At 47.8% G+C, this 13,608-nt stretch overlaps 1 protein-coding gene across 1 annotated transcript in view; it reads right to left on the bottom strand.

Annotated features, from left to right (window-relative positions):
* IGF2R (insulin like growth factor 2 receptor) overlaps window positions 1–11,380 on the bottom strand; it is a 110,776-nt gene extending 99,396 nt beyond the window's left edge. The window contains exon 1 of the mRNA XM_079938634.1: window positions 11,019–11,380. Within this exon, the coding sequence (XP_079794760.1) occupies window positions 11,019–11,167 (149 nt within the window). The 5' untranslated portion in view covers window positions 11,168–11,380. The remainder of the gene's footprint in view (window positions 1–11,018) is intronic.
* Between the last annotated feature and the right edge of the window lie 2,228 nt (window positions 11,381–13,608).

Below are 13,608 nucleotides of genomic sequence, written 5' to 3'. Positions count from 1 at the left end.
GAGGACCTTTTTAAAATCTAGATGCTCTCATACCTTGTTCCTCAAATGCAGAAAGAAGGGTTGAATTCCAGCCTAAGCCTCCTCCCTAATTATATGGATGTCGGAATTCAACTGCCTTTAACGTCAACCCAGCCCACAGCAAAGATATCAAACCTTAAGGCTCGGTCCCCTCATACGCCATCACCAACGTCCCCCAAACCCTCCCAGATCTGGTACCCTTCCTTCAGAGCCCTCAGTACAAGAGGAAGTCTGCCTTCCTAATTTCCGGGCAGTCAGCTCAGCTGGTTAGCTCGCGATACTGATGAAGCCACTCTCTGGGGGGAGTTCTTCACAAAGGCCAGTGATGTTGTCACAGGAGAAGACTCTGCCTTCAAGATGCTGGGGTCATACAACTCAGAAACCCTAACACCCAGCTGGGGACCGGAAGCACAGTGCCATGTCAGCGGTCACCTTCCTGCGTTCATCTAAAAGAACTACTATATCCCCCCACCCCTCCCCAAGCACTTTCCCTGAATGACCTGCGAACACTGTCACAACCTCCACCCAATCCCTCCAGGCAGTCCCTAAACCTGCTTTCCCCACAACCCTGCCCACCTCTGAAAACGGAACTCCATCCTTTCGATTGCTCAGACCAAAAACCTAAGAGTCCGCCTTTCTCCTTCTTTCCTTACATCCCATACCCAATCATGGGCAAATCCTATCAGCTCCACCTTCAAAGTATCCACAATCTGACCACTTGTCACCACAACCCTGGTCCAATCTGTTATAACTTCTTACCTGGTCCATCAGAAATACCAGCTTCCCCTCTAGGTCACTCCTGTGCTCAAAATCCTCCCAGGCTCCCGCCTCCCTCAGAATAAAAGCCAGAGTTGTACTTTTTTTTTTCATTTTTTTTATTGAAGTCTAGTTGATTTACAATGTTAATTTCCGCTGTACGGCAAAGTGATTCAGTTATACGTACACATACGTTCTTTTTCAGAGTCATCTTGATGGCCTGTGGGACCTGGCCCCCAGCTAATCCTCTGCTAAACATTCCTGCCTTCCACCCTCTCCCTTGCTCACGGTGTTCCAGCCACGTCAGCCAGCATCCTCGCCGGAGCACTGCTACGTGGGTCCCTCTGCCTAGAACACCCTTCCCCTGTTAGACGCGCAGGTCTCCGCCTACAGCAAGACCCCGGGACAGTGCACCCTCCATGCAACAGCTCCACCCACAGACCCTCTCCCCTGCCTCACTCAGCCCATCCACCCAAGTGTCTAACTCACACGGCCCCCTGCAAAGGATCCACCCTCAAAAGGCAGAGAGAAAGAGAGCCTTGTGGGCTTCTCACTCTGTTTTGTGGTAACACTCCTCCGGCAGACAGCAGGTGGAGGGGCCTCAGAGGACACAGAAGGTGGCTCGGTGGAGGCGCGCCCTTGTCACTTCTAGGAAGCCACCCCTTCAGCACGTCCAAGCTGGTGGTTTGGGTTTCTGTTTGCAGGCCAGGGGTGAGAGGCCAGGAGTGCTGGGGAGTGGCTTTCAGTACAGAACAGTGTTTTTTAAATGTCTAACTGGTTTTCAACTAGAGAATCACACAGATGGTAACAAATTAACGTCACACACGATCAAGACCCAGTGGGCTGTCGACCCCTGGATGAGCTCTCCGTGTGCGCTCCGCATGTTTTATTACCACACACACGTATGTGCGAAGGATATTTACAGCATTAAAGCACAAAGGCTCTGATATAAAAGACAGCTCCTCCCAGGCTGCCACCGGCAAAGGCCACGTTTGCACTCTTTCCACATTCCTTCGTCTTTCCTTGGCCCCTCCATATCCTGAAACAAAACTAGAATTGATACTTTCACAACCTCTGATTTCCTGCAACTCTCCTGGCCCCCAATGAGCAGTGACACGTGCAGGACTCTGCTCTGTAGCCCTGGGGAAGCTGCCCTCCGCAGGTTCACCAAAGGATCTAAAAGCAACAGCAAAATGCCAGCGAAGGTCTCTGGTCGATCTGAAAGGCAAGTTTCATGCTCCCAGAAACTAGAGGGACTGGGATCTCCCCACCCTGCACACAGGCCGGCCCCCCCGCCGTGCTGGTTACCATAAGGACAGAAATAGGCATGTGACACACTGCTTCGGGCACCTCAAAACCCCAGCAGCAGCAGCTGGTCCTTAAGTTGTACGGCAAAGTGGAGCTGACGAAGGGCTTTCACATCCATCCCGCAGGCCGCATTCTTGCACCCGCTCCCCACCTACAACAAACGCCCCAGAACCCAGCACCCACCCCCTCCAGGGAAGCCGGGATGGGAGCCCCTTCTGACCACGGACACCGTGCATTAGTCCTCTGGGCCTCCAGGGCCCCTACAAAAGACAAACAAGGAGGCTCTCTCTTCTCCCCTGGATGGTGGACTAATGCAGCCACCACAGGAAGGAGGGCGATGCCAAGAAAACGGCAGGAAAGGGCCTGGGGCCGCCTGACATATGGCACCTGGCACCCGCCCAACCCTACACCTCCTTGTGCAAGCGAACTCGAGTTGGGCTTTCTGCTACTCAGAGCTAAAGGAATCCTGAAGGATACATACCTCGCAACCACAGAATTCTGGATGCAAAATGGACCCTGAGAGTCACACAGCCCAGTGGTTTTAAAGCTTTTTTAAATGATGGAGATGTTTCTTTCTCAAAAGGACTCTTACACGGAGTGCCAATGGCTAGAATGGATAAAGACGAAACGCCCTCTGGTTGAGGCAGAAAGCCCTAGGCACTAACGGAGAAGCCGGGGGTTCAGAGTAACCAGCTAAAAATATCACTGACCTAACGCAGAGACTCTTAACCTATAGAAATAAAGCAATCACTGCCGCCACCGCCGTTTATGAACACTGAGGATGGCCAGGCACTTAAACGCACTCTGGTTCTCACACCACCCTAAAAACACGATTAGCACCCTGATTTGACACAGAAGGAAACCAAAACTCAGCAGATCGGTAACTGTCCACATTCAAAAGCTGGACAGCTGACTTCCAAAACTCCACTCTCGGCCCTCTTGAGGAGGAAACGGAGATCCAGAGAAAAGAGGTGATCTGCCACACCAGCACAGGAACCCGGCTCTCCCGACTCCACCTGCAGGCAGCCCTCACTGTACCCTGCCGACCGCAATCAACAGAGATCCAGCAGCTGTCTCCAAGCAGGAACAAGGCTGGGCGTGATACTTGGGACAGAAAAGCACCTCAGACCAGCCACACAGACACACCAGCCAGAGGAACGCCCTGCCCATCCCCCAGTCTCCCCCCAGCAACTTGCAGCCAAGCTCCAACAACTGCTCCCAGCTCGATCCTGCACAGCTGCACAAAAAGAGACCACAAATGTCCCGGAGAAGGCTTACTGCAAAGAGCACGATCAAGAAGCACCCGTCGTCACGAGGGCACCAACACCATGAAAATGAGATGACAAATGCCAACAAAGAAACTGGGCCCAAGGAAAGAGAATTAATAGAGCAATCAGAGCAGGACTTCACAATGCATCTCCCACGGGATGAGAAGAGCTGTGGCATCCATGAAGAACAGGCAGCTGTGAATATATATCAACTCTAAACCTTGCTGGAATTTTTTTAAAAAACAGGAAAGTTGAAGAGCTTATGAACAACAGGAGAATTGCTGGCCTGGGAGCCAGAACACGAGACATTCTTCTGGAACCCTGACCAAAGTGGTAGTCAGATACAAAGTATAAAAGAGAAACCCAGCAGAACAAAATGTAAGTTATGATAAAGAACGGCTGAACAGCACAATTAACGAAACTCTGACCCAAGCAGAGAACATTTTTTCCAAACACACAGAACACTATTAACTTGACTAGGTGCTAGGCCACAGTTTCACCACATTTACTGCCCACAGTGCGGGGGTGGGGTGGGGGTGGGGAGTCCATTTACCTGGGGAAAGAAAAGATTTTTAAAAATTAGTGGGCCCAGGAAGTTTAAATAGTTAGAACTTTTGGGTACAAGAAGGAAATATTTAGAACTGAAGGATGAAAAAACTATGTATCAAAACCTAAGTAGTATAGAACTCAGGACAAAGAAACACATAGCTTTAAATTCATCCCTCAGTTATGTAAACTGATTTAAAAGATCTAAGCTTTCAACTCGAACTAGAAAAAAAGAGGATAAACAACAAGATCCTACTGTGTGGCACAGGAAACTATATTCAATATCCTGTAATAAACCATAATGGAAAATAATATATATGTATAGCTGAATCACTTTGCTATACAGCAGAAATTCACACAATATTGCAAATCAGCTATACTTCAATTAAACAAATTTAAAAAAAGAAAAAATAAAAATTAGGTAGAAGTTAGAAATAGCAGAAATTAATAAAATCAAGATTTAATGGTGATAGAGATGGTGAACCAAAAAAAAAAAAAAAATGCTATGGGCTTCCCTGGTGGTGCAGTGGTTAACATCCACCTGCCAATGCAGGGGACACAGGTTTGAGCCCTGGTCCGGGAAGATCCCACTTGCCACGGAGCAACTAAGTCTGTGCACCATAACTACTGAGCCTGCACTCTAGAGCCCGTGAGCCACAACTACTGAGCCCACAAGGCACAACTACTGAGCCTGTGCACCTAGAGCCCGTGCTTCCCAACAAGAGAAGCCACCGCAATGAGAAGCCCGCACACCGCAACCGAGTGGCCCCCACTCGCCGCAACTAGAGAAAGCCCATGCGCACAGCAACGAAGACCCGATGCAGTCAACTATAAATTAACTAATTAAAAGGCTAGTTCTTCTGAAAAGACTAAAAAAGGGTAGAAAAGTCTTTAGTAAATATGTTAAGGGAAAAAAAAACAGGAATTTTTAAAAGGTACCTACAGATTCAAAAAGTATTTCCAAAAGCAAATATGTAACATGCTACATGTTTATATGTGAATACATAACTAAAACGACAACTTCCTCAGAAAATAGATTATCAAAATGGGCTCAAAGAAAGTACAGAATCTTAATAAACAAAGTAGATGAAATGGAAACCATAATCAAAACTCCTCTTCCACTACATTCTACCTCCACAAAGGCACCAGGCCCAGATAGTTTTACTAGTGAGTTCTACCAAAATTTAAGGAAGAGAAATTGTCCATCCTATACAAAACTGTTCCACAGCATATAAAATACTAAAAGCTAAGTGGCTCTCTCCACAAAGCAAACATTCTTTATACTAAATTCAGGCAAGAATAGTACAGCAAAGAAAATTATAGCCCAAGCTCACTTAAAAACACAGCTGCAAGCCTCCTATATAAAACATCAAGAAATAGAAACGGATCTATTTCTATTTCACCTTTTCCTCACATCACACATAAAAATTAACTAGCAAAATTGATCACAGGGCTAAACATAAAGTTAAAACTATAAAACTTCCAGAAACAAACATAGGAGAGAATATTTTTGACCTTAGAGTAGACCAGTTGTTCTCAACTGCAGGTAATTTTGCCTCCTCCCCACCCCCTGGGGTCATTTAAAATGTCTGAGGACATTATTGTTTGTCACAAATGGGGGGAAGGGTTGTTCCTGGCATCTAATGGGTGAGACCAGGGGTGCTCTTATCAATGCTAAGGACGGGCCCCACAACAAAGATTTATCCAGGCCAAATGTCAAATGTGCTGAGGTTGAGAAACCCTGGTACAGGCAAAGATTTCTTAGGCTACACAAAGCACAAACAATTAAAAAAAAAAGAAAGATAAATTGAAGTCCATCAAAATTAAGAACTATCCTTTCTTCAAAGAATATATTAAGAAAATAAAAAAGCAAGCCAAAGACTGGGAGAAAATACACATTATACGTACCTGAGAAAGGACTTGATCCATAATATAAAGAACTCTTAAAACACAGTAAAATGACCCCCCAAAAAAGTGTGTTAAGGGATGAGAGGGAAAAACAAAAACAATTTTTCTTAAAGAATCACTACAAAAGATATCCAAATGGTCCATAAGCACATGAGAGATGTTCATCATTAGGCATCCCAAGAAATACAGAAAAAGATGCCCAACACCACGAGTCAGCAGGGATATGAAAATTAAAGCCACACTGAGGTACCACTAGACACGCACTAGGATGACTAAAATTAAGACTGATACGATCAAGTGTTGTTAAGGATGTAGAAACACTGGAACTTCCACACTGCTGATGGGAATACAAAATGGACAACCCCTTTGGAAGTCAGTTTGACAACTCACTCACTCCCCATTCACTGAACAATCCCACTCCTAGGTATCAAAAAAAAAAAAAAAAGCGTATGTCCACACAAAATCTTACACACAAATATGCACAATAGCTTTGTTTCATAATAGCCAAAAACTAGTAACATGTAGATGAGTCTTGGGTCAAAAAGAAAATCAAAACTAAGACTACACATTATTTAAAATTGCAGGGCTTCCCTGGTGGCGCAGTGGCTAATAATCCACCTGCCAATGCAGGGGACACAGGTTCGAGCCCTGGTCTGGGAAGATCCTACATGCCGTGGAGCAACTAAGCTCGTGTGCCACAACTACTGAGCCTGCGCTCTAGAGCCCGCGTGCCACAACTACTGAAGCCCGCGCCTAGAGCCCGTGCTCCACAAAAGAAGCCACCACAATGAGAAGCCCGCGCACTGCAACAAAGAGCAGCCCCCGCTCCCCGAATCTAAAGAAAGCCAGCGCACAGCAACAGAGACCCAACGCAACCAAAAATAAATAAATAAAAAAATTAATTTAAAAAACTGCAAAAAAAAATTTTTTTTAATAAATAAAATAAAATTAGCAAAACTAAAGGGAAAAGGACGTTTGTTGCTGCCTCCCTGGGGGGGAGCAGTCGTAGCCAGCAGTCTCCTGGATCTGTTCAGTTGGTGGTGTCTCCACTCCAGCTCTGGCCCTTCCCAGTTTTCCCCTCTGCTTAAGAAATGCCTAAGGAATACTTGGAGAATAAATGAATCCTGTGTCACCCTGCCAGGATTAAAAGGGAGGAGACACCATTAGCATAAATTCAGGCCTCTGTCCCTCACTGGTCATGAGCCAGCTATGAGGAAGATACAAAGGACCCACAGGTATACCGGATCTCAGCTACCTCCACCTCCATGACCAGCGGGGGCGCTACCAAGAGGGCTCGTGGCCGGGACAATAAAAAGGAAAGAGAAAAGAAAAAGGAGAGAAAGAACAGTATCTGCAAAGGAACAAGCTACTTTCCACCATCAGTCCCAGTTCTTCGACCCTCATGAATTCTCTCTGCCCAGCACACTACAGTTTTATAGGCCAAGATCAAAATAAAGGTGAGACATCTAAATTATTTTACTCAACCCCATCTTTTAAAAATCCCTCCGTGAAACACTGATAAAAGACATGAAGCCCAATCAGGAATTCATTTCCTGGGAATCTGTCAGGACGCTGTTCTAAGAATTAAAGCATGCGGTCTAACATACCCCTAATTAACAATCTTGGGCTACACACACTTATTGTTGCAAGAAACATACACAAATGGATGTGGTCCAGGTTCAACATGTGGCCTAAATTAGGCATATAAGCACTATTCCTTCAGAAAAATCACAGGGAAAAAAAATATCTCCTTAGAAACATCAACTAAACCAACCTCAACTCCCAGCTGGCTTCATTATTCTCTTGTCCTCAATGTAACAAAAACTTTCCAGCATTTATACCCAAACAATTGGGGGAAAACTTGTTCTGAATAAATTTTAAGGTACTTAACTAACTAAATCAAGCCAGCCCAAAGCGTTACTTTATAACTAGTACAAACTGTTAGAACTGCACTCATTGAGAACCGTTAACACCAAAATAAAGGGTGGAAACTAACCGATTACATATGTAAGATGGCCTTTTACAAAATGTATCTCACACAGTAAAGAGTAAAGCTGTGGACAAGTGGAGGGCCTTCTGGTCACTCTGGTGACTCTGCATGGCTGCCCTCTGCCCCCCTCACCTCTTGTTCTCGTGGGTCCTGCCCCAGCGACCTTTGGACATCCCTCACCAGCACAGCACTCCTTCGGGCCCCAGGCCCTCCATGCGTGCCAGTCCCACGGGCACTCACGCTGGCCTCTGGGTTCAAGCGCTTTCTTTCTACTACACACCACCTCCCGAGAAATAGGTGAGTGATAAGAATCACCGACTTTTTGCACAGCACAGGACTCACCTGGTGCGTCAATCCTTGTGAAGCTTAAAAAACACACAACTGAGGCTCTCCAACGAACAAGCGCTAAAAGTGCAGAGAGCGCAGATACACTTCGGGAAACTTGCCTTTGTCGTGCCTGCTTTTCACTGCCCAGCTCTCTCCACAGACACAAAGATATGAAAGCTGCTGCTGAGTCAGTTGCTTCGCTGTTGCCTTCATCCCCGCCATTAACGAACTGCAAGGGGACAGCACCCTGCCCACCACCCTCACCCCAGGAGGGGTCAGAGCCACACGGGTGCCCTGCAGGCAACCCTGAAGCAGGCCCAGACCTCCCTCGTGTCGGTCCTAAGGGACTGCAGGTGAAAAGTACCCTCTCAGGTTCTAGAGAGCTGGGCTTGGGAGGAGAGGTGGTTTTCCCAGAAACCCAACTCCCTTTTCCAGTGACACGAGAACTGCCTGCCAGGGCTCTAGCTGATGCTGGGTGGCATCCGGGCACCCCAAACCTGCGCCTGAGGGGATCTGGAAACCGCGCCAGGCACCAAACCACCAGGAACAGGAGAGTCTTCCACGGAAAAACATGTTTCTCGTTACAAGCAACCAATTTACAAACATTTGGAACGTGACCCGGTGTCTATGGGGACTGCTACCACCGACAAGCTGCACAAACAGTAACAGCAGAAGTCTGCTTTTCACAGTGAGACCTGGGGAGTTATTTACAAGTGGACGCCCAGGGGTGGAATAAAAGGCAGCTGAAAACATCCGGCTTTGGGGCTACTTGGTAGAATTTTTCAAACTGCATTTAAAAAGATGTTCAGCCCACGTTCCCATTCAAATATGCGCTAGAGTTAAGGAACTTTTAGCCAGTGTTACCTCATTCACGAAAACCAATTTTTTTAAACCCCCTCCCCAAGGGTAAAAAAAAAAAAAAAAGAAACAAGTCTTAATGAGTATTTAAGCCAAGGAATCCATTTGAAACAGGAACAAATAGAAAGAATTCACTTTGCAGGTAGGGAGTTTGAAGTGTAGATTTTTAAACACAGCTATGGGGAAGTCTCAAGGAGAAACCACAGAGCAGTAACGGGAAAGCAATGTGCACTAGCCCAGCTGTGACCTGCCTGGGGCTGCGGTCCTGAGGAAGGCTGGCAGAAAGGGCCTAAACCAACGTGCAAGCTCTCCTGAGACCTCAGAGGGCACATGCTAAATGCATATCCCCTCAGAACACCATGGAGCATTTCCTAAGTTATGCCCACGTGTGACCATGAGGCGAAGCATTTCAAGATACAACGGCCATTTCCTACTGGACCAAGAGGCCAAAGTCGACCTGGAGACGAGGATCATAAACCAGGTTCCAGGCGCTGGGACAATACCACCCTAACGCAGAAGTGAGGGCCCCCGCAGCAGCCGCGGAGTAGGGGTCTGCCCTCGAGGCCAACTTTAACCTCAACTATTAAGAAATCAATTCCAATTTGCTAACACCACCAAGACTTCAACACCACGAGCCCAGCTGAGCTAACTTCTCACAGATGCGTTTGGTCACAGCAGCCATTACTCCAAAACTTCCTCCTTTAAAGGTCAGTTGCAGCTTGACCTTGTGTCAGCTAGGGCCTTTTTCTCTGTAACGGGGGCTTCCGTGAGTAACTACTATCTTAGGGCGGCTAACTGGCCTACTAACTTATGTGCTGTAAACTCTCCCTCCCGCCCCGCTACCCCTTTCCAAAAAAGGGAAAAGAAAGAATACGGGCCTTTCCGTTTCGATTGTGAGCTCGGCCTCACTCTCCAAGTTCTGAATTCAGGGGTAATAGGACCATCTCTGATGCCAGGGAAGAATATGAACCCCATAAACGGCACCACAAACTCAAAATTCAGCTCAAAGTGGGCTAAACCTCACTTCATTCTGCGAAGTAACTTGCTAACACCAGGGATAACTTGACTGTTCACTCATCTTTCAGAACTTTTCATACTTTTTTTTTAACCAAAGTTTAAAAAATAAATAAAAGTTGTACTTTCCATCATCCTAAACAGTCCAGAGAAAGTTGGTTAGAAAATTCTCGGAATTGGCAGTTCCCCAGCCCCAGGACTCCCGGCCATGGCAGGACACTAACAGCCCTCATTGGGACGTGCGATTATACAATCATGGTTCCCAGAGCAAAAGACTCCACTAGAATAATCCACCCGGAGACAATGACATCATGTGAACAACTAGACAGGAAGTTAGGCTCGGAGAAGTGAAGGGTGAAGTCTTGAAAGCCAATACTGGATGACCACCCTCCATTCCCCCGATCCAAAAAAAAAAACCCAAAAAGTCACCTTCTGCAGAAAGGCTACTTTAAAGAAAAAATGGAAAACCCACATGGAGGAAAGCAATCAGCAAATGAAACCAAAACCCCCCAACTCCACGGCCACTGGTGCGGGTGAGTCTTTCCACACTAATGGCCCCCTCTAAAGCCCCGCTGGTGGAACTTTGAGGAAAACGTGGAGTGGGAACAATGCAGAGCGGCAGTTCCTGCGTCCTCCAACTTTCGCAGGCACGCCGCTGAGAGGGCAAGCGCTGGGCGTGAGGTGGCCGCAGTGTGTCACCCGGGCGGGTGGTGGCGGCCGGCCGCTCGCACACAAAGCCGCCCCGGACTCAGTGACAGCCACAAGTGGTCCGGCGACGGACCCCAGCCAGCGCCGGGCCGCCGGAGCCCCCGCGCCCCCCGCGCCCCCCGCCCGCGCCCATGACCCCCAGTCTCTTATCCTCCGCCACCACGCGGGCAACTTTCCCTCGGGGACGGGCTGACCCAAGCCCGGACCAGAGGCGACTCGGGGACCCCGGCCCCTCCCCCGAGCGCCCCTGCCCCCCACCCCGCCCGCCGCGCGCTGGGGCACCGCGACAGAAGCCTGCACCCAGGCGGGCCACCCACCTGCACAGCTCGGGGAACTCGGCGCCCTGGGTCCCCGCGGCCCCCGGGGCCCAGACCAGTAACAGCAGCTGCAGCAGGAGCAGGGAGCGCGGCGGGCGGCCGGAGGGCGCGGGCCCCAGGTGGGCGCTCCGGCCGGCAGCGGCCCCCATCGCGCCGGGCCCCGGCTGCGCGGCTGGAGCGGAGCTAGCGGCGCGCGGCTGCCGGGGGCCGCGTTCGGGACATGGCTGCGCCGCCAGGGCGGAGGCGGAGGCGGAGAGGAGCGCGAGGAGCTGGAGCAGAGCAGGAGCCCGAGAGGCGCGCGGCTTGTCTGGACTCAGCTGCGGCCCCGGAACCGGTCACGTGACCGCCGGGCGGCACCGCCCCCTCCCCCGCCCAGCTCACATGACTCGCTTGTTCAGGTGATCCCCGCCCGCCGGGCTCCGCCCAGGCCCGGTCACGTGAGCGTTGCACGCGCCGGGCAGGAAGCGGCGCGGCGGCCTCGCGGGCGCAGGTGCGGGCTCGAGGCCTGCGTCCCGGGTGCTGCCACGGCGGGGACCCGGCCACCGCCTCAGTTTCTCCCAGCGCGCGCTCTGGGTCGCGATGTAGGTGCTTCCCAACTTGGAGTCACCGTTTCCCACCCTCGACCGTTAGGGAGGGGAAAATAAGGCTTAGCTTAAGGTGCCGTAAATGCCACCGCACAGCCCTGTTATTTCGGATCCTTGATGAATGGGAACCCACTTTTCTTGCCCTACGGAAGTAGATCGCAGAGCCCTAACAGAGGCTTTAACATTGCCCAGCAGAGCTTCTCACAACCTTGTGTGACAATGTTGTTTCCCAAGCGTGGGCTTCCTACAATAAGGAAGGGCGGCGCCAATATAGGAACTTGAAATATAGAGGAGGCAAAAATGTAACTATCAAACGAGTGCCACTCAGCAAAGCTTTATTAATCCCTCTATTCAAATATTTTATTAAACCCATACTATGTGACTGACTGAGCTAGGCACAATGAAAATGAGAAGGTAAATCCGAAAAGACATGAACTCAAAAAGTTTACCTTACACAGAATAATCTGATTATTATACAGAATAATCATGATGGTAACCGCTCATCCTTTTTAATGCTTACTCCATACCAGACACTGTGTTAGCACTTAACATGCATGAATGCAGGAACCGTTATAAATGAGGAACGAAGGCACAAAGATGTTAAGTAACTTACCCAAAGCCACTTTGATGTGGCAAAGCAGGAATTCAAACGCATACAATAATAGCTAACATTTATTGAGCAGGTAATTATGTGCCAAGTACGGTTGTGGTGCTTTGATCTAGCTCAGTTAATCTTAACACAATCCTATAAGAGATATATCTTTATAGCACCCATTTTACAGATAAGGAAACTGAGGCACAGAGAGATTAAAAAGCTTGCAAGTCACACGGCTAGTAAGCGGAGAAGCCAGGGTTTAAGCTCAAGCTAGACAGTCCCAGAGCGTGTGGCTTGGCCACGATGCTCTATTGCCAAAGAGGAATATGGCCCAAGAAAGGAAAGTTGGTGTGGTGGCTCAAAGGGCGTGCTCAGATATCCAACTGTGGGCATCATGAAAGGGTTCATATTTTGCAACTCCAGTGTTATAATTGATACAGGCAAAGATCTTCAGTGGAAACTAAAACCATCAGGTGAAAAATAATTGCAAATCGGAATATTCACTTTGTCTCAAAGGATATTTCCCTAATAAAGAAAAATATATCTTTACAATGGAAAGGTCTGGTAGAACCACCTTTATCGAGAAATTAAAGTTCATATCACCACGATTTGGAAAAACTAACATTTTCTGCTTCCTAAAATGATGCAATGAAAAATACTGCTAAAGGATAATATTTAAAAGAGAGTATAATCATGACTCAGATGCAGGTGTAAAATGAACATGTGTCAAAGATAATACTTAACTCCTTAATGTCAGACCACTAACATGTTCCAACTGGTTCAAAAGAGTATCCAAAGACGATCCAACACATACACATGCAGTCAGGAATGCTGAAGTTGAGTTGCCTAATAGATGGGAGATTAGTCAATGCTCATAGGTCAAATGAATGTCAAAGGAACAAAATTTGCATTTCTAAAGACAAGAATGCTAGACATTACCATCAGTATTCCACAATTTAGAGAGTTGTAAAATAGCTCAATGATAATGAAAGGCTCAAAACCCCATAGAATCAGCTAATGCCCAAAGTTGCATTAGGCAGCAGCTAGCTTTCCACTGAAGTTACCCAATAATTTTTTTGGTCCATTTCAAAGTCTTTCACAATTTCCCCCTGTAGTACACAATATCGCTTATGTGGTGTTATTGCCAAGATGTTTAACCTAAATCTAATAAAGATAAAACTATCAAATCTAGATTGTGAAACATTCTACAGGAAAACTGAACTGGACAATTCAGAAATGTCAGTGCTCTGAAAGATGTCCCCCTTCCCTCCTTCACCCCCCCCCAAAAAAAACAGCAAGAGTAAACAACAGACTGAGGTCAGATCTGACCAGGTAGCTGTTTTATAAATAAAAAATAAAGTTTTACTGGAATGTAGCAGCACCCACTTATGCATTCCTATGGCTGCTTTTG

The sequence above is a fragment of the Stenella coeruleoalba genome (assembly GCF_951394435.1).
Source record: "Stenella coeruleoalba genome assembly, chromosome: 12".
Taxonomy (NCBI): Eukaryota; Metazoa; Chordata; class Mammalia; order Artiodactyla; family Delphinidae; genus Stenella; species Stenella coeruleoalba.
Note: the sequence above shows the minus strand (reverse complement) of the source record. Positions and strands in the feature narration are given on the sequence as shown.